The sequence below is a fragment of the Bombina bombina genome, chromosome 1, assembly GCF_027579735.1.
Source record: "Bombina bombina isolate aBomBom1 chromosome 1, aBomBom1.pri, whole genome shotgun sequence".
Taxonomy (NCBI): Eukaryota; Metazoa; Chordata; class Amphibia; order Anura; family Bombinatoridae; genus Bombina; species Bombina bombina.
The window spans coordinates 1,293,853,525-1,293,875,492 of NC_069499.1; the positions used below are offsets into that span (position 1 = coordinate 1,293,853,525).

A 21,968-nucleotide genomic window follows, 5' to 3' on the forward strand; every position below is an offset into this window, starting at 1 on the left:
ACTCTAAATCTCACATAGGTCTGAGCTCACAATATGTAATCCATAACCTACATTCTTAACCATCTCCTACGAGGCCAAGAACAAAACTAGAGAGAGATGGGAGGGTTTTAAAGCTCTTGTATGGGTTCTTGACCTCCTCCTAGGGTGGGAAATATATATCTCATATGTTATGGAGGACTGTAGACCATCCTCATTTTATGAAAGAAAATATAATCCTTGAAGGTATGTTGTTTGATGTTTGAAAAATCTGTTTTGTCTAAACAAAATTACAAATTTGTCTAAATTATATCGATAAACTTTATTTTCCAATGTAAAAAAAAAATTGTACAGAGATGGAAAATCAAGTAGGCTCATTTATTAGCTAAAATATTAAATGAAATAATTGTTAAATATTTGTATTGTTTTTATTAAAAAAAACATACATTTTTGTTATAACTTGCTCTTTGGTTCTTTACTATGATATGTATCAATTACAACTGGATTGAAATGCTTATATTTTGGTTTTGAGTTAACTTGTAAGGTTGGAACTCCATCCTGTATTAGTAGCCGGTTGAAATTGCCTCCCTTTTTGGTAAGATCTTGAACCTTCTTGTCAGTAGTGAGTAGTGGTCTATTTCCTGTACAGTCTGGATCTTCTGGGTAGAGGTCATCTCCTGTTGTAGAGACATTATTTAGATTATGTCTGTTTATGAAAAAGCTCAATTATATTTGCACATGTTCTAAACAACATTTTTGGTTATGCTCCGCTATAACTAGCATTACTAATATAAGAAGATTCAGCATATTTAAACATGTAATCTATTCTTATGCCATTGGACACTAGAATTATAAGGTACACTTTGCTGATTCACCACCTGGCAATGGTACTGCCATACCACTGAGGCCATAACTGTCACGTACCAGAGCGTAGCAACTGTTTAGTCAGGAATTGACCCAAAGGTTGAGAATTGGAATGAATAGTACACTAACTCTACTCTCTGGATGAGACCCAGGACATGACCACCTGAGAAGGAGAATCCAGAGGCTTAGTTCAGGCAGAAGTTGGCAACAGACAAGTTATGCACACTGAACCAAAAGGATAGTCATTCACAGGAGAGGTCAGAAACTGACAGACAAATACATTACCGAATCAGGATCAATAGTCAGGTCAACAACAAGCAAAATAATCTTAGAGCAAGGACATAATTTATAATAATTTATAATAACAAGACTTAAAGTGAAGCACACCCTTACAGATATTCTAATCAACGGGTAAGAAATGGTCACCAGGTGTGCCAATAAATAGTAGTCATCATTGGAAAAATAATGTCAATAAATAGTAGCCATTACTGGAAAAAACTGACATACAAATGACTTAAGACAGTGATTTAGAATAAGGTAGTAGACACAGCATGGCCCAAACAAATGCTGCAAGTAAGTGTCAAAAAAAGGAACAGATTCCTTAGCAACCAGATGATAAATCACAAAAGCAAATACCTCATACAGTTAGCTAATTATCTGGTATATGGTCTTGAGAATGCATACAGAAAGAGAAGCGCTCTACCAGGAACGAACAACAGCTCAGTAGCTTGTTCATGGCGAGTTACCACCTAGTAGCAGCCTCTTTTAGTCCAATTGTGCTTTTCACAGAGGAGAACTTTCCTTAAGTATTTCAGTCTGATCCCATCTATATTTATTTATTATTATCTTTCGACTAGATTACGAGTTGTGCGTTAAGTTTAAAAAGCAGCGTTTAGAGGTCCTAACGCTGCTTTTTAACGCCCGCTGGTATTACGAGTCTTGCAGGTACAGGTGTTACCACTCACTTTTTTGGCCAGACTTGGAAATACCGCAAATCCACTTACGTAAATTGCGTATCCTCTTTTTCAATGGGACTTGCATAGCGCCAGTATTACGAGTCTGTCAAAAAGTGAGCAGTAGACTCTCTCCTGTCAGGACTGGTACCGCATTTAAAAGTCAGTAGTTAAGGATTTTACACTACAACGCCGTAGCATAAAACTCTTAACAAAAGTGCTAAAAAGTACACTAACACCTATAAACTACCTATTAACCCCTAAATCGAGGCCCTCCCGCATCGCAAACACTAAAATAAAATTTTTAACCCCTAATCTGCCGAACCGACCCCTAAACCGCCGCACTCCCGCCTCGCAAACATTAGTTAAATATTATTAACGCCTAATCTGCCATCCCTAACATCGCCGACACCTACCTACATTTATTAACCCCTAATCTGCCGCCCCCAACGTCACTGCCACTATACTAAAGTTATTTACCCCTAAATCTAAGTCTAACCCTAATACCCCCTAACCTAAATATAATTAAACTAAATCTAAATAAATATTCCTATCATTAACTAAATAATTCCTATTTAAAACTAAATACTTACCTATAAAATAAACCCTAGGATAGCTACAATATAACTAATAGTTACATTGTATCTATCTTAGGTTTTATTTTTATTTTAGGGGAGAGTTTGTATCTATTTTAACTAGGTAGAATAGTTACTAAATAGTTATTTACTATTTAATAACTACCTAGCTAAAATAAATACAAAGTTACCTGTAAAATAAAACCTAACCTAAGTTACAATTACACCTAACACTACACTATAATTAAATTAATTCCCTAAATTAAATACAATTAAATAAAATTATCTACAGTAGTTATTTACCTGTATCAGCTCTTTTACCTGTAAAAAATATTACAAATCCCCCCCCAACATTAAAACCCACCACCCTATCAGGGTGCCAGGAATCAGACTGAGACGAGAAGTGCAAAAATAATCACACCTTTATTAATAGCAAAAAATAATAAAAAGTCCACAAGTCAAATAACAAGCCAGGAGTCAAAACCAGAGCTGGTAGTCAGACAAGCCGAGTCAGGAGCCAAAGCGAATAGTCAGATGAGCCGGAATCAGCAACAAGGAAAACAGCAGAGTCAGGAATAAGCCAGGGATCAGGAACAAGGAAGGACGACAAGCAGCCAGGTAATACACAGGAACTCACACAAACAGGTCTGAGACAACGCAAAGGCAAAGCATACTGAACAGAGGCCTTTTAAATAATAAGTGATAACATCACAATTCTGAGACTGCATCCTGTCTCACACGGATGATGCACACCAGTCTGGCCATAAAAGGAAGTGCAGGAAATGAGCAGCATCCCCCACAATGCACCATAGTCAGGAAGAGAGGTGAGTAAAATGGCTGCCAGCAGCACATGGCAGTACCCTCCCATCAATGACCCCTCCCCCACGGGAGGACAAAAGGCTTATTGGGGAAACGGGCATGGAAGGCACGGAGGAGGACGGGAGCATGAACATCAGAGGAGGGAACCCAAGAACGCTCCTCCGGACCGTAGCCCCTCCAGTGAACCAAATACTGTACACGGTCCCTGGACATAGAGTCAATAATGCTGCTGACCTCATACTCCTCATGGTTGTCAACAAAGATAGAACGGGGACGAGGCAACACAGTGGTAAACCGATTACAAACCAATGGTTTCAAGAGGGAGACATGAAAAACATTGGAGATGCGCATAGCAGGAGGAAGGTCAAGAGCGTAGGCCACAGGATTAACCCGTCGGAGTATTCAAAAAGGACCAACATAACGGGGAGCCAATTTATTGGAAGGCACACGAAGGATCAAGATGCGGGAGGACAGCCAAACTCTCTCACCAACCTGGTAGGAAGGCGCGAGCAGACGCCTACAATCAGCCTGGAACCTTTGGCGCTGCATAGAACGATGAAGGCAATCCTGAATCTGCACCCATGTGGAACGGAGTTGCCGGAGATGTTCCTCCAAAGCCGGAATACCCTGAGACATGAATGAATCAGGCAACAAGGAAAACAGCAGAGTCAAGAACAAGCCAGGGATCAGGAACCAGGAAGGACGACAGGCAGCCAGGTAATACACAGAAACTCACACAAACAGGTCTGAGACAACGCAAAGGCAAAGCATACTGAACAGAGGCCCTTTAAATAATAAATGATGACATCACAATTCTGAGACTGCATCCTGTCTCACATGGATGATGCACACCAGTCTGGCCATAAAACGAAGTGCAGGAAATGAGCAGCATACCCCACAATGCACCATAGTCAGGAAGAGAGGTGAGTAAAATGGCTGCCAGCAGCACATGGCAAACAAAACAGGTTAAAAAAAACTGACACACCCACACAACCAACCCTACTCTAAAACCCACCCAATACCCCCTTAAAAAAACTGACACTAACCCCTTGAAGATCACCTTACCAGGAGAAGTCTTCATCCAACCGGGCCGAAGTCCTCAACAAAGCAGAGAGAAGTCTTCATCCAAGTCTTCATCCAATCAGCCAATAGGATTAAGCTTGCATTCTATTGGCTAATTGGAACAGCCAATAGAATGCCAGCTCAATCCTATTGGCTGATTGCATCAGCCAATAGGATTTTTTCTACCTTAATTCCGATTGGCTGATAGAATTCTATCAGCCAATCGGAATTGAAGGGACGCCATCTTGGATGACGTCATTTAAAGGAACCTTCATTCAGTCTTAGCCGTCAGATGAAGAGGATGCTCCTCGTTGGATGTCTTGAAGATGGACCCGCTCCGCACTGGATGGATGAAGATAGAAGATGCCGTCTGGATGAAGACTTCTGCACGTCTGGAGGACCACTTCGCCTGGCTTGGATGAAGACTTCTCCCGGCTTCGTTAAGGACTTCAGCCTGGTTGGATGAAGACTTCTCCCGGTAAGGTGATCTTCAAGGGGTTAGTGTTAGTTTTTTTTAAGGGGGTATTGGGTGGGTTTTAGAGTAGGGTTGGTTGTGTGGGTGGTGGGTTTTAATGTTGGGGAGATTTGTAATTTTTTTTACAGGTAAAAGAGCTGATTACTTTGGGGCAATGCCCCGCAAAAGGCCCTTTTAAGGGCTATTTGCAATTTAGTGTAGGGTAGGGCTTTTTTGTTAGGGGAATTAGATTAGGTGTAATTAGTTTAAAAATCTTGTAATTAGTTTATTATTTTCTGTAATTTAGTGGGGGGGGGTTTGTACTTTAGATACTTTTATTTAATTGTATTTAATTGTATTTAATTTAGGGAAATAATTTAATTATAGTGTAGTGTAGGGTGTAATTGTAACTTAGGTTAGGTTTTATTTTACAGGTAACTTTGTATTTATTTTAGCTAGGTAGTTATTAAATAGTTAATAACTATTTAATAACTATTCTACCTATTTAAATAAATAAATACAAACTTGCCTGTAAAATAAAAATAAATCCTAAAATAGCTACAATGTAACTATTAGTTATATTGTAGCTAGCTTAGGGTTTATTTTATAGGTATTTAGTTTTAAAAAGGAATTTTTATTTAGATTTCTTTTAATTATATTTAAGTTAGGGGGTGTTAGGGTTAGACTTAGGTTTAGGGGTTAATACATTTAGTATAGTGGCAGCGACGTTGGGGGCGGCAAATTAGGGGTTAATAAATGTATGGATGTGGCGGCGATGTTAGGGCCGGCAGATTAGGGGTTAATGATATTTACTAATGTTTGCGAAGCGGCAGTGCTTTAGGGGTTAATATGTTTATTATAGTGGCGGCGATGTTGGGGGCAGCAGATTAGGGGTTTATAAGTGTAGGTAGGTGGCGGCGACATTGGGGGTGGCAGAGTAGGGGTTAATAAATATAATATAGGTTTTGGCGATGTTGGGGCAGCAGATTAGGGGTTCATAAGTATAATGTAGGTGGCGGCGGTGTCCGGAGCGGCAGATTAGGGGTTAATAATTATAATGTAGGTGTTGGCGATGTTGGGGGCAGCAGATTAGGGGTTAATAAGTGTAAGATTAGGGGTGTTTAGACTCAGGGTTTATGTTAGGGTGTTAGGTGTAGACATAAAATGTATTTCCCCATAAGAATCAATGGGGCTGCGTTAAGTAGCTTTACGCTGCTTTTTTGCAGGTGTTAGACTTTTTTTCAGCCGGCTCTCCCCGTTGATTCCTATGGGGAAATTGTGCACGAGCACGTTACACCAGCTCACCGCTAACGTAAGCAGCGCTGGTATCGGAGTGTGGTAATGAGCAAAATTTTGCTCAACGCTCACTTCTTGTCTGGTTTGTAAAAACTCGTAATACCAGCACTGTCTGTAAGTGAGCGGTGAGCATAAACTGCTCGCTAGCACCGCATAGCCTCTAACGCAAAACTCGTAATCTAGCTGTTTATTTGTAACACACAAACAAATTCAACAACACCTCATGTTTGGGCTTGATGATGAGTGGAGCGCCCTTTATTGCTCTGCTCATACATTAAGTCCTCTTGAAGTAAGGTTTTTGCACACGCTGGGTAGCGTGCGTATTACAAGTTAAAAGTAATAAAATTTCACACGAGTGCTAACCCGACGCACGCAAAAAAGCTGAAGTTCGAATATTGTGACCCCATTAACGTATTTTTTTTGGTAAAATATATATACCTATAGATAGATTATATATAGATATATACAGATATAAATAGGAATATCTATTTAAACATTCTTAGAACATATTCCCCTATGTGAAGAACATTGGAACGTGAATGTGTTGTAAATACAAAGTTAAACACTTCATTAAATATGAATATTGCATAAATATGATATGTGTGTTTATGTCTATTAATGTGTTTATATGTACATATATATATATATATATATATAATTTATTTATATTTATTTATTTATAAAATATTTTACCAGGAAGGATACATTGAGATTTCTCTCATTTTCAAGTATGTCCTGGGATCACAAAACATTGCATTAATAGGGTACAATAAAATACAAAAACAATAATAATACACAATATATGCAAAACTTTTACATAGAACAGGTAAGAAATATATAATCAACCATGACATGTGCATTCTGTTTTGAGATATGCAGAGAGGGATCTCTTAAAGGATATTAGGCTTGGGGAAGGTTTGAAAGTGTGCGGGAGGTCATTCCATAACTGTGGTGCTCTGTAGGAAAAGGAGGATCGAGCTGCTTTCTTTTTGTATTGAGGCAAGCTAAATAATGTGCTGGTATTGGATCGGAGATTATAAGAGTTGGGAATAGCCGTGGAGAGCATTCTGCTCAGGTAGGGTGGGAGCTTCCCAGAAAGGCTCTTAAACACAAGGCAGGAAAGATGGAGGGTGCGTCTGGATTCCAGCGTCAGCCAGTTTCTTTTAGTATGTCACAATGGTGGGTCCTGTAGTTACATTGTAGCACAAAGCGGCAGAACGAGTTATACAGTGTATTAAGTTTAGTAAGATGAGTTTGCGGTGCAGGTGCATATACTACGTCCCCATAATCCATGATAGGCATCAGCATTTGCTGTACAATCTTTTCCTTTACAGTAGGGCTGAGGCAGGATTTGTTTCTGTACAGGGCACCTAATTTTGGATAAAGTTTAGATGCAAGTTTTTCTATGTGGAGGCCAAAAGATAGATTAGGGTGTAAGAACATACACAAGTATTTGAAAGAGTGGACTGCCGAAAATGGAACCTTGCGGAACACCACACGTGACTGGGAGAGGGAGGGAGTCACTGTTAGAAACATAGACATATTGTGATCGATCCGATACATATGATCTAAACCAAGTTAACGGACGATCATCAATACCAGAGTTTTTAGTTTGAGCAGTAGTATGTTGTGGTCCACTGTTGGTCACCTATAGCAAAGGTTGCCCAGAAATGTACTCAAATGACCCAAATGTGGGGGTTTTATCAATTAAATATCAGGGATACTGGATCCTATAAGATATATAAAGGGGAAAATGAGGATTGTAACTGCCCCCACAGTCAACGTATGGGCTCAGGTACCACACTGTCTGGAATAATAAATCAGTGTAGAGGTCATCCTTAATTAAAGGAGTTATACCATGTTGGTCAGCAGTTATGGGCTCATATGTGCAATGATGTACCAGGTTTATTGTGGTTTCCCGAGCGTCTGTAGGACACTGCCCACAGTGGGGAATATAAGAAAATGTCGGGGTAAAAGTGAAGCTATGCAATCATCTACCGTTAGAAATGGTGAAATCACCCAAATGCTTAGCGTATCACAGTGTTGTAGAATTCACTGCTGATAGGAGATGACAAGGAAGTATCAAATGATATCAAACGGTAAAGTCTAGTACAACATAAGCAGTCAGTGTATAGTGGTGATAGTAACATCAGTCTGTAAATTCGCCACATATTCATTTTCAACTTTAGATTGATGATTTGTAGTTGTGGAGTGCTATATATGTACACACTTAGGGGTAGATTTACCAATGTTTGTCCGACATGATACGCTGTAGTGTATCATGTCCGACAGACATTGCTAAATGCCGACAGCATAAGCTGTCGGCATTTATCATTGCACAAGCAGTAGGGGGTGTCAATCCCCCCGATCGTATAGGATCAGGCGGATTGAAGATCGCAGCCTCAGAGGCAGCAGACAAGTTATGGAGCAGCGGTTTAGACCGCTGCTTCATAACTGCTGTTTCCGGCGAGCCAGAAGGCTCACGCGGAAACAAAGGGAACATTCGGCCCTTGTTAAATCGACCCCTTATTCTCAGTATTGTTGCCAGGACCTATTTAATGAGCACACCACTTGACTGATTTTATTAACTACCCTGCTTAATATGAAGATAAAATTAGCTAACATTAATTTGTTTTCAGGGTCTGTTGCACAAATTATCATTAAATCAATGTTTTAAATTATGCAACTAAGCTGTGCTTTGGATAGCTTAGTTAAAATCTATAAATTACAGAAATTGTTATAATATTGCCCTTACACAGCTACTTCAAAATGCCACGCGGCTGGCAACATTTTCTGTAGAGAACACTGATTCTTATTTATGAAGAAACATATTGATCTCACACATACTTTACAAATGACAAAATACCTGGTAATGTATGAACCATGCCATCCTCTGCATGTACTAGAACTGGCATCCACCGCTCACAGCCCTGCAAGGCACGATCACGACTAAACCTGTGCAGGACATCAAGGGAAGCCAGGTTGCACAGTTTGCTTATCTCATAGAACTGAGGAGGTGGGATCCAGACTTTAAGCGACTGGTCTTGTTCTAGAGCATCTGGAGGTGTCCACCACTATAAAAATATGTAAAGGTTACATATGTTTGTGTGTTATTAATTATTTAGTAATGTATTACATGTTCTTACAGTACCTCATAATTATTTGACCTAACACTTTACCCTTTCTAATGAGATTTTTATACCTAGTTCTAGTTGTGTATCTTTAAAATGGAATTTACTCACCAATAAATCTTTCATTATGTTCAATTTTGGAACAGTAGAAAAGACAGCACTACTGTAATCACTCTTATTTTATATCCTGCTGGTTACTACTGACTGTGTGTATCCCCCTGGCCACTACTGCCTGGGACTCTGCTAGTCATTCCTGCCTTTAAATCCTCCTGGCCACTACTGTCTGGTACTCTGCTAGTCATTCCTGCCTGCTTATCCTCCTGGCCACTACAGTCTGGGACTCTGCTAGTCATTACTGCCTGCATATCCTCCTGGCCACTACAGCCTGGGACTCTGCTAGTCATTCCTGCCTGCATATCCTCCTGGCCACTACATCTTGGGACTCTGCTAGTCATTCCTGCCTGCATATCCTCCAGGCCACTACAGCCTGAGACTCTGCTAGTCATTACTGCCTGCATATCCTCCTGGCCACTACAGCTTGGGACTCTGCTGGTCATTACTGCCTGCATATCCTCCTGGCCACTACAGCCTGGGACTCTGCTAGTCATTCCTGCCTGCATATCCTCCTGGCCACTACAGCCTGAGACTCTGCTAGTCATTACTGCCTGCATATCCTCCAGGCCACTACAGCCTGAGACTCTGCTAGTCATTACTGCCTGCATATCCTCCTGGCCACTACAGCTTGGGACTCTGCTAGTCATTACTGCCTGCATATCCTCCTGACCACTACAGCCTGGGACTCTGCTAGTCATTACTGCCTGCATATCCTCCTGGCCACTACAGCCTGGGACTCTGCTAGTCATTACTGCCTGCATATCCTCCTGGCCACTACAGCCTGAGACTCTGCTAGTCATTACTGCCTGCATATCCTCCTGGCCACTACAGCCTGGGACTCTGCTAGTCATTACTGCCTGCATATCCTCCTGGCCACTACTGCCTGGGACTCTGCTAGTCATTACTGCCTGCATATCATCCTGGCCACTACAGCCTGAGACTCTGCTAGTCATTACTGCCTGCATATCCTCCTGGCCACTACTGCCTGGGACTCTGCTAGTCATTACTGCCTGCATATCCTCCTGACCACTACAGCCTGGGACTCTGCTAGTCATTACTGCCTGCATATCCTCCTGGCCACTACAGCCTGGGACTCTGCTAGTCATTACTGCCTGCATATCCTCCTGGCCACTGCTGCCTGGGACTCTGCTAGTCATTCCTGCCTTTAAATCCTCCTGGCCACTACTGTCTGGTACTCTGCTAGTCATTACTGCCTGCATATCCTCCTGGCCACTACAGCCTGGGACTCTGCTAGTCATTACTGCCTGCATATCCTCCTGGCCACTACAGCCTGGGACTCTGCTGGTCATTACTGCCTGCATATCCTCCTGGCCACTACAGCCTGGGACTCTGCTAGTCATTCCTGCCTGCATATCCTCCTGGCCACTACAGCCTGGGACTCTGCTAGTCATTACTGCCTGCATATCCTCCTGGCCACTACAGCCTGGGACTCTGCTGGTCATTACTGTCTGCATATCCTCCTGGCCACTACAGCCTGGGACTCTGCTAGTCATTCCTGCCTGCATATCCTCCTGGCCACTACAGCCTGGGACTCTGCTAGTCATTACTGCATGCATATCCTCCTGGCCACTACTGCCTGGGACTCTGCTAGTCATTCCTGCCTGCTTATCCTCCTGGCCACTACAGTCTGGGACTCTGCTAGTCATTACTGCCTGCATATCCTCCTGGCCACTACAGCCTGGGACTCTGCTAGTCATTCCTGCCTGCTTATCCTCCTGGCCACTACAGCCTGGGATTATGCTAGTCATTACTGCCTGCATATCCTCCTGACCACTACAGCCTGGGACTCTGCTAGTCATTACTGCCTGCATATCCTCCTGGCCACTACAGCCTGAGACTCTGCTAGTCATTACTGCCTGCATATCCTCCTGGCCACTACAGCCTGGGACTCTGCTAGTCATTACTGCTTGCATATACTCCTGGCCACTACAGCTTGGGACTCTGCTAGTCATTACTGCCTGCATATACTCCTGGCCACTACAGCCTGGGACTCTGCTAGTCATTCCTGCCTGCATATCCTCCTGGCCACTACAGCCTGGGACTCTGCTAGTCATTCCTGCCTGCTTATCCTCCTGGCCACTACTCTGTGACCATTCATGTCTATATTTTACTTGACCTCTAATTATTGTGTTCCTGCTGGTCACTACTGTCTGTGTATCCTGCTGGCTACTACTGTCTGTGTTTATATAGTTAGTACTGCTAATGTAAGCTTCTACCCCCTACCCCTAGTGCTCTCAATGGCCATTATTCTTATTGACCATTTCTGCTTGTATTCTCTGATGATCACTACTGCCTGTATTCAAGTAGACCATTGCTGCTTATATTTCTAATAGACACTACAACCTGTGTACCCTGTTGACCACTAATGCCTGGGATCCTGCTGGCCAATACTCTTGGTGTTCCTACTGATCACCCTGCTGTTTCTGTTTACACTAGTCACTATATTCTGTGTACCCTAGCCATATCTGCCTGTGTTTTGTTGAACCTGTTGGCAATTTAAGCTGGGCGCATGCAGACCTATATCCACTTGCTCTGCCTTTACTAGCTGTTTTAGCCCTCAAGACCTGCTGGCCTTTTCCCACTAATTATTAGTATCACGGCCACCTACCAAGTCAGGTTGAGTTGGAGGCAAGGCTTCATGGGTGACCCCAGTTGCTACCTCAGCATCATGCCTGTCATGCTACAAGGTATGTTAAATTTTATGAGTATTCTGTGTTATCTACTTCCAAAATTCTACCTAAGAATCACAGAGAAGTGTAAGTGAAACTACATGTTATTTTAATAAAGTTGTTAAAATGATCTTATGTCATTTATCATATCTAAGCCATTACAATTAGTTTACGGATTAGTTAACGATTAGATTATGATTGAAGCACAAAATTATGCTTTCGCATGTGCGATATTTGTGCTCCACTCAGTAATATCGGTGCATGCAAATGTGCGCTGGTATTACAAGTTCAGCGCAATGCAAACTGAACCTCGAGTTCACAATGCATGGAAGCTTTGTGCTCACGAGAGCGTACTTCCATACGCTCCAATGGGAGCCTTGTTCTGATGCCGTGAGACACAGCAAGGAACCTAGCGCAGCACAGGGGTTAAGTCACGCAGATTTATTAGGGTGAATTTGACATGGAAGAGGGGACTGCAAAGGTAAGAACACATACAGTTAGAGGAGATATTTGCTGTGGGTAAGGGGATCATGTTGAGAAAGGCCTTATCACGATGGGAATCATGTAGAAATGGATGTTTGAAATAAGGCATATTGAAGAGAGGAGGTATTGCAGTGGGACAAAGTGGTGATTGTGGTTAATGTGGTCAAGGGAACTTGCACAGCAGTGATTTCAATTTATAGATGTGTGAGACTGAACATGTTTCTGATATAGAGCGGCTATAAGATTTTTGTAGTTTCCAGATTGATTTTTTCCAAGTGACTCTGCTAAATATAGTTGGTTAGTTGATAAAGCTAATGTCACTTAAAGGGACATTAAAATCAAAATTAAATTGATCTATATCAGAAACAGCTTAACTTTCTAATTTAATTCAACTATTAAATGGACATTCCGGTCAAAATTGAAATGCACATAGATGAATTTCATATTTGTATAGAAACATATGTCCAATATAGAGTACATATATTGGCAAAAATACTAGTACTGTTTTAGTGTTAACATTTTTTGCTGCACGTCAATGTGAAGCATAGGTAGATATTCTCAGTGCACCAGTGCAGCCAGTGGGGCTTGTAACATGTCAGTGATGATGCAAATGGAGTCTTTACCATATGATACAAGCACTTTAGGCTCACTGAGCAAATGCTGAGTTTAAAATGCTGATGCACGGAGCATATTTATGTACACTCTTGAAACAGTTATAGCTTTTACAATAAGCATTTTTACTAATACATGTATATTGCAAAAATGTTTCTATTCAAAACTGAAATACACCTGTGTGTATTCCAATTTTGGCTGGAATGTTCCTTTAATTTTGCTTAGTTCTCTCTTGGAATCCTTTGTTAACCACTTTATGACCAACGTTGTACCCTGTACAGCATTGGTCGTTATGCCCTTAAGGACCATGAACGTATCCTGTACGTCGCTGCAGTCCTGGGCTTCTCTCTGCCGCGATCTCGCTCAAAATAGCAAGATTGCGCTATTTCTGCATGCCCTACGAGTGGGGCACTGCAGAAATAGAGTTGCAGAGTTGTCGATGCAGATAGGGCCACTCTGTGGCCCTCTCTGCATTGGCCAGCGATTGTGCCATTCATTGGTGGGTGGGAGCAGTAGCAGAGAGGCGGGTACCGACCCATCGCTGCAGGGACTTCCTGTTCCTGTCCCTGTAGTGTTCACAATAAATCAGTAGCACACGGGGGGGCGCACACTACATTAATGTGATAGAGGGATGGAAATTAATTTTTGTAAAGGGATCGGGAAGGGGAGTAGGGTGTTGAGGGGGGCAGCTACACTACAGAAAATGATTTAGGAAAAAAACCCCAAAAAGAACCACATCTATTATGGCAAAATGGGTACTGGCAGACAACTGCCAGTACCCAAGATGGTGGAAGATAGGTAGGAGAGTTAGAAACCTGTATTGGGGGATCAGGAAGGTTAGGGGCTGAGGGGGGATCCATCACTGCAAAATAAATAAATATATATATATATATATATATATATATATATATATATATAAAATATATACAGGGAGTGCAGAATTATTAGGCAAGTTGTATTTTTGAGGATTAATTTTATTATTGAACAACAACCATGTTCTCAATGAACCCAAAAGACTAATTAATATCAAAGCTGAATATTTTTGGAAGTAGTTTTTAGTTTGTTTTTAGTTTTAACTATTTTAGGGGGATATCTGTGTGTGCAGGTGACTATTACTGTGCATAATTATTAGGCAAGTTAACAAAAAACAAATATATACCCATTTCAATTATTTATTTTTACCAGTGAAACCAATATTACATCTCAACATTCACAAATATACATTTCTGACATTCAAAAACAAATCAGTGACCAATATAGCCACCTTTCTTTGCAAGGACACTCAAAAGCCTGCCATCCATGGATTCTGTCAGTGTTTTGATCTGTTCACCATCAACATTGCGTGCAGCAGCAACCACAGCCTCCCAGACACTGTTCAGAGAGGTGTACTGTTTTCCCTCCTTGTAAATCTCACATTTGATGATGGACCACAGGTTCTCAATGGGGTTCAGATCAGGTGAACAAGGAGGCCATGTCATTAGATTTTCTTCTTTTATACCCTTTCTTGCCAGCCACGCTGTGGAGTACTTGGACGCGTGTGATGGAGCATTGTCCTGCATGAAAATCATGTTTTTCTTGAAGGATGCAGACTTCTTCCTGTACCACTGCTTGAAGAAGGTGTCTTCCAGAAACTGGCAGTAGGACTGGGAGTTGAGCTTGACTCCATCCTCAACCCGAAAAGGCCCCACAAGCTCATCTTTGATGATACCAGCCCAAACCAGTACTCCACCTCCACCTTGCTGGCGTCTGAGTCGGACTGGAGCTCTCTGCCCTTTACCAATCCAGCCACGGGCCCATCCATCTGGCCCATCAAGACTCACTCTCATTTCATCAGTCCATAAAACCTTAGAAAAATCAGTCTTGAGATATTTCTTGGCCCAGTCTTGACGTTTCAGCTTGTGTGTCTTGTTCAGTGGTGGTCGTCTTTCAGCCTTTCTTACCTTGGCCATGTCTCTGAGTATTGCACACCTTGTGCTTTTGGGCACTCCAGTGATGTTGCAGCTCTGAAATATGGCCAAACTGGTGGCAAGTGGCATCTTGGCAGCTGCACGCTTGACTTTTCTCAGTTCATGGGCAGTTATTTTGCGCCTTGGTTTTTCCACACGCTTCTTGCGACCCTGTTGACTATTTTGAATGAAACGCTTGATTGTTCGATGATCACGCTTCCGAAGCTTTGCAATTTTAAGAGTGCTGCATCCCTCTGCAAGATATCTCACTATTTTTGACTTTTCTGAGCCTGTCAAGTCCTTCTTTTGACCCATTTTGCCAAAGGAAAGGAAGTTGCCTAATAATTATGCACACCTGATATAGGGTGTTGATGTCATTAGACCACACCCCTTCTCATTACAGAGATGCACATCACCTAATATGCTTAACTGGTAGTAGGCTTTTGAGCCTATACAGCTTGGAGTAAGACAACATGCATAAAGAGGATGATGTGGTCAAAATACTAATTTGCCTAATAATTCTGCACTCCCTGTATATATATATATATATATATATATATATATATATATATATATATATATAAAAAATTGCCTTTTATTTTAGTACTGGCAGACTTTCTGCCAGTACTTAAGATGGCGGTGACAATTGTGAGGTGGGGGGGGGGGGGAAGGGCTGTTGGTGGTCAGGGAGGGATCAGGGGGTGGGATGTGTCAGGTGGGAGGCTGATCTCTACACTAAAATTAACCCTACACGCTCACTACAAGCTACCTAATTAACCCCTTCACTGCTGGGCATAATACAAGTGTTGTGCGCAGCGGCACTTAGCAGCCTTCTAATTACCAAAAAACAATGCCAAAGCCATATATGTCTGCTATTTTTTAACAAAGGGGATCCCAGAGAAGCATGTACAACCATTTGTGCCATAATTGCACATGTTGTTTGCAAATAATTTCAGTGAGAAACCTAAAATTGTGAAAAAGTGAACAATGTTTTTTATTTGATTGCATTTGGCGGTGAAATGGTGGAATGCAATATACCAAAATGGGCCTAGATCAATACTTTGGGTTGTCTACTACACTGCACTAAAGCTAAAATTAACCCTACAAGCTCCGTAATTAACCCCTTCACTGCTGGGCATAATACACGTGTGGTGCACAGCAGCATTTAGCGGACTTCTAATTACCAAAAAGCAATGCCAAAGCCATATATGTCTGCTATTCCTGAACAAAGGGGATCCCAGAGAAGTATAATTGCACAAGCTGTTTGTAAATAATTTCAGTGAGAAACCTAAAGTTTGTGAAAAAGTGAATGATTTTTTTTTATTTGATCACATTTGGCAGTGAAATGGTGGCATGAAATATACCTAAATGGGCCTAGATCAATACTTTGGGTTGTCTACTAAAAAATATATACATGTCAAGAGATATTCAGGTATTCCTGACAGATATCAGTGTTCCAATGTAACTAGCGCTAATTTTGAAAAAAAAAAAGGTTTGGAAATAGCAAAGTGCTACTTGTACTTATTGCCCTATAACTTGCAAAAAAAGCAAAGAACATGTAAACATTGGGTATTTCTAAACTCAGGACAAAATTTAGAGCATGGGTGTGTTTTGGTGGCTGTAGATGTGTAACAGATTTTGGGGGTCAAAGTTAGAAAAAGTGTGTTTTTTAAATTTTTTCATCATATTTTATCATTTGTTTATAGTAAATTATAAGATATGTGTTATACTTCAATAAAGTCTTTATTTCTAACAAGTTTATAATGATGGTAAATGTTGCTCTTTTGATAAATCTGCCTAAAACATTGTGCTCAAACTTAAGACAGATAATCAGTGAGCTTATTATTGTAATGTGGTGAGATTCTGGTTTATATCTTTAATTAGATATAAACCTGTAATATTAAATAAGTAGAAACAAAATCAGAGAACACTATAAGTTCAGTGTATTCAATGAGCAGAAATGGTTAATATTCTTAGGAAAATAGTTATAATGAAAATAACAGGATATATTGAATAAAGAGTTAATCCGACTTCACACACTCACTCAGGAAAGTATATTTCACCTTGTAAATATTATAGCAGAATAGTCAGATAAATACTTGATATTCACAAGGTTTACACTAAGCGAATATTTTGTAGCAGTGGATAACAAATATACCTTCGGTATTTGATAGGAATAGAAAGTACAGACCTTGGGCTGCGGAACAAACCGGGAGAGCGTTGTGGCGTGGTAGCGGTAGCTCCGGCTGAGCGAGTGTGACTCACTTCCGGTTTCGGCGTAGTAGCAGCTGATGTGCCGTACGGGTGGATAGTGGCAGCCTGCAAATACCGTAAGCAGGCAGAGATGAGAAAGGTATTGCAGGATTGACTGTAGATTACGATAAGAGTTAGAAGGTAATTCCAGGTAGGTTATGCAAGGTAACAGGCGAGACCTGAGATTAAATTGTGAAAAGCCAGAACCAGCAAAGGCAATGTTTCTCCACAGAGGTAACATCAATTATCAGGCAGTGAATTGAAGGCCTGATGGTGGTTAAATAGGGAAAGAGGAAAGTGGGAGGGATATGCCTTAAAGGTATATCACAGATCCCCCCCTTTAAGGGACCACTCCAGAGGACCCTAAACAAGGTTTGAAAGGATATCTGTGATGAAACCGTCGGACCAATACAGGTGCATGAACCTCCAAATGGGAATGCCATGAATTGTCTTCTGGACCGTATCCTTTCCATTTGATCAAATACTCCAAGCGACGGTGTCTAAAACGAGAATCAAGGATTTTTTCCACCTCGAATTCTTCCTGATCATCAATCAAAACCGGGGCCAGAGGATCTTGATGTTGGCGTGAAGGGTCTGATTTGTAAGGTTTTAATAGAGAAACATGAAAAGAATTATGTATCCTAAAATCCTTAGGCAGGGTTATACGGACTGCATTCTCATTTATAACTTTTTCAATAGGGAATGGTCCTAGAAATTTGTTAGCGAGTTTCTTGCTAGGTAATTGTAGTTTGAGATGCTTGGTAGATAAGAGGACAAGATCACCGATCTCATACTTTGGGGTTTCTCTGTGTTTTTGATCATAATATCTCTTTCCTTTGCGTCATGGTGATGAGTCTTTAGGATGTCCAACCGTTGTTGTAAAGATGAGGTGTAATCCGTTGCACTTGGAGAGTTAACAGTTACCTTAGACAAAGTAATGGAGATTGGGTGATAACCATAAGTTGCGTAGAATGGAGTCATTTTAGAGGAAGACAACATTGAATTATTATAGGAGAATTCTGCTAACGGTAGGTATGCGACCCAATCATCCTGTAAATGGGTAATGTAACATCTGAGATATTGTTCGAGGGTTTGGTTTAACCTCTCAGTTAATCCATTCGTTTGGGGGTGAAATGCAGTTGAAAACCTGACGTCTATCTGCAAGATTTTACATAAGGACCTCCAGAAAGCTGAAGTGAACTGAGTTCTCCGGTCAGATATTATAACTTCGGGTAACCCATGTAAGCGTACGATTGAATCTATGAAGGCTTTAGCTGTTGTCTTTGCAGTAGGAAGGGACTTTAATGGAACGAAATTAGCAAGTTTGGTTAAATGGTCGACAACAACAAATATTGTGTTGTATGATTGTGACAATGGTAAATCAACAATGAAATCCATCGAGATTGTTGTCCAGGGCGTATCAGGTATTGGTATGGATGATAATAAGCCAATTGGCTTTTTATGGTCCAATTTATTCCTTGCGCAAACATCGCAATAAGAAACATAATTGGTAATAAACTGTTCCATCTGTGGCCACCAGAAATATCTTCTTGTGAGTTTAACAGTTTTTTGTATGCCTGTATGACCTGATAGAACATTGTCATGTGTGTAGGTTAGAACAGTCTTCCGTAAGGGATCTGGTACATAGAGTTTGTTCTTGTGATAATATAGGCCCGTAGATGGATCTTTGGCACATGAGTTGGGTATATTTAGGTTGGTCGTAAGTGTAGTTAGTACTTCAGTTTAGAATGTGGTAAGTGATCCTATTATCTTATACTGTGGAATAATTGGAGATGCTAAAATCTTATCGTTTAGGTTATCATGTTGTCTGGAAAGAGCATCAGCTTTTATGTTTAAAACCCCTGGTTTATATGTCAGTTTGAAATTAAAACGATCAAGGAAAAGAGACCAACGGACTTGGCGGGCAGAGAGAGTCTTATTTTTCTTCAAGTACTCCAAATTTTTATGTTCAGTATATATCATAAAAGGTACTTCAGTGCCCTCTAACAAGTGTCTCCAATGTTCTAAAGAGTTTTTAATGGCTAATAACTCTTTATCCCCAATACTGTAGTTTTTTTCAGATGGTAAGTATGTTCTTGAGTAAAATGCAATAGGATGTAAAAGTTTGGATGTTTTGTCATGTTGGGATAACACTGCGCCTATACCAGAATTGGATGCATCTACCTCTAGAACAAAAGGTTGTTGGTAATCTGGTAAGGTTAAAACAGGTGCAGTTGAAAAACAGTTCTTTAAAGTGTGAAAAACCTTTTGGGCCTCCTCTGTCCAGAGGTATTTGATCTTATTACTGGTTAGTGAAGTTAGAGGTTTCACTATAACAGAAAAGTTATGAATGAATTTTCTGTAAAAATTTGCAAAACCTAAGAATCTTTGCAAAGCCCTTACGGTAGTGGGGGTGGGCCAATCTATAATGGCTTTAATTTTATCTGTATCCATGCAGATTGTATTTGGTGTTATGATGTAACCCAAGAATTTTATTTGATTGACGTGAAAAATACACTTTTCTTGTTTTGCAAATAGTTTATGTTCTTTTAGTCTTGTGAGAACCCATCTAACATGTTTTTCGTGTTCTGATAAGGTATGTGAGCAAACTAAGATGTCGTCTAAGTATATGATGACGCATATGTCAATCAAATCATGGAATATTTCATTTATGAAATGTTGGAAAGTTGCCGGGGCATTGCATAACCCGAAAGGCATCACGTTGTATTGATAAAGACCGTATCGGGTGCGGAAAGCAGTTTTCCACTCGTCTCCTTTTTTTATTCGGATTAAATTATATGCACCCTTCAGATCGAGTTTAGTAAATATTGTGGCATCTGTGAGCCTTTCAAATAGTTCAGGAATCAAAGGTAAAGGATAGCGATTCTTTACTGTGATACTATTTAATGCTCTGTAATCTATAATTGGTCTTTGAGTGCCATCTTTGTTTTTAACAAAAAATATGCCTGCAGCTGCTGGTGATATGGAATGTGTGATGAACCCCTTTTTTAAATTTTCATCTAAATATAAACATACATCCTTGAGCTCTTTTTGAGACATGGGATAAATTCTTCCATGAGGTATTTGGGAGCCAGGGATTAATTCTATGGGGCAGTCGAAAATTCTATGTGGAGGAAGATTCTCTGCCTCTTTTAAGTTAAAGACATCCGCCAAATCCTGATAAACCTCCGGAATACTTTGTATGTGTGCTATGTGAGTTTGTGGATAACATGTCTTTTGACAATAATCTGATTGTAAGTTTAATTTATGGAGTGTCCAATCTATGATAGGGTTATGGACCTTTAACCATTTGTAACCTAGTATTATGGTATGCATTGCAATTGGGAGGATGTCAAAAGATAAATATTCAGTGTGTCCGTTTGTGGTTGTGATCAATAAAGGTATAGTATGGTGTGTTATAGGTCCATGTTGTACTGAGGAACCATCAATTAATTTAACAAACACAGGGATTTGTTTGCACACCGTGGGTATTTTATTAACTAATACATAATCAGTGTTGATATACACCACTGAAGCCCCAGAGTCGATAAATGCTTTATTCTGAAGATTGTTTTGGTCCCACTGCAGAGAGAGAGAGATAGTTAGTTGGTTAGTAAGATCAGTTTTAACATGAGTTTTAACATGATCTTCAGTTTTAACATGTTCTATGGTAATGTTCTTACCCCTTTTTTGTTTGTCCAATAAAGGGCAATCCGAGACAGCATGGTCTTTCTTTGCACAGTACATGCAAAGGTTTGAAAGTCTCCTTCTAGTTTTTTCTTCAAGGGTCAATGGACCCCTTATTGCTCCTATTTCCATAGGTGTGGTTTTATCATGAGCGATAGTTTGATAACATTGCCTAGGAGAGCTCTCAAAACCTCCCTTTTCAGCCTTTCGTTCTCTAATTCGTCTGTCCAGGGTGGTGCTGAGTTTTATCAAAGCAGAGAGAGATTCAGGCATATCTAGGCGGGAGAGCTCATCCTTTAGGACTTCTGATAAACCAAGTCTAAATTGGTTTCGGAGACTGACCTCATTCCATTGTGAGTCAGTCGCCCATAACTGGAAGTCCGTGGTGTACTCTTCCACAGTACGCTTTCCCTGCTTTAGGGATCGAACTTTGGTCTCTGCTATCAGCTGTGTGTGAGCATCCTCATATAACTCAGACATAGCAGCAAAGAAATCCTGTAGGGAATCAAGGATAGGATTATTTGATTCAAAAAACCTATTTGCCCAGGTTCGGGGCTCCCCTGAGAGGTAGGAGATGGTAGTGCACACTTTTAATCTTTCAGTGTGATAAGTGCGAGGTTTTAAAGTAAATAATAGGAGGCAAGAATTTTTGAAATCCCTGAAAGCAGATCTCTTGCCTGAAAAAGGTGTTGGGGGTTGTACTTGAGGTTCTGGGATTTCAGAAGGTTTAGGTGTTAAACAGTCTTTTACTAGAGCTTTTAAGGTTGTGGTCTCTGCCTGTACCTCTGTTAGGCCACAAGCCAGGTAATCCAATTTTTGATGGATATTGTTAAATGCCTTTTGAATCTCTGTAGGATCCATAATACAGCTGAATATATTTGTTTTTTTTAAAGGCCTGATAATACTGTTATACTTCAATAAAGTCTTTATTTCTAACAAGTTTATAATGATAGTAAATGTTGCTCTTTTGATAAATCTGCCTATAAGATTGGGCTCAAACTTAAGACAGATAATCAGTGAGCTTATTATTGTAATGTGGTGAGATTCTGGTTT

The 21,968-nt window shown here is 40.6% G+C and overlaps 1 protein-coding gene across 2 annotated transcripts in view; it reads right to left on the reverse strand.

Annotated features, from left to right (window-relative positions):
* Window positions 1-283: 283 nt before the first annotated feature.
* The window catches only part of NUDT19 (nudix hydrolase 19), a 63,869-nt gene continuing 42,184 nt past the window's right edge, over window positions 284-21,968 (reverse strand). For both annotated transcript variants that reach the window (XM_053701663.1, XM_053701655.1), the window contains 2 exons: window positions 8,866-9,073; window positions 284-653 (listed from right to left, as the gene is read on the reverse strand). In XM_053701663.1, coding sequence (XP_053557638.1) covers window positions 430-653; window positions 8,866-9,073 — 432 coding nt within the window. In that variant the 3' untranslated portion in view covers window positions 284-429. The remainder of the gene's footprint in view (window positions 654-8,865; window positions 9,074-21,968) is intronic.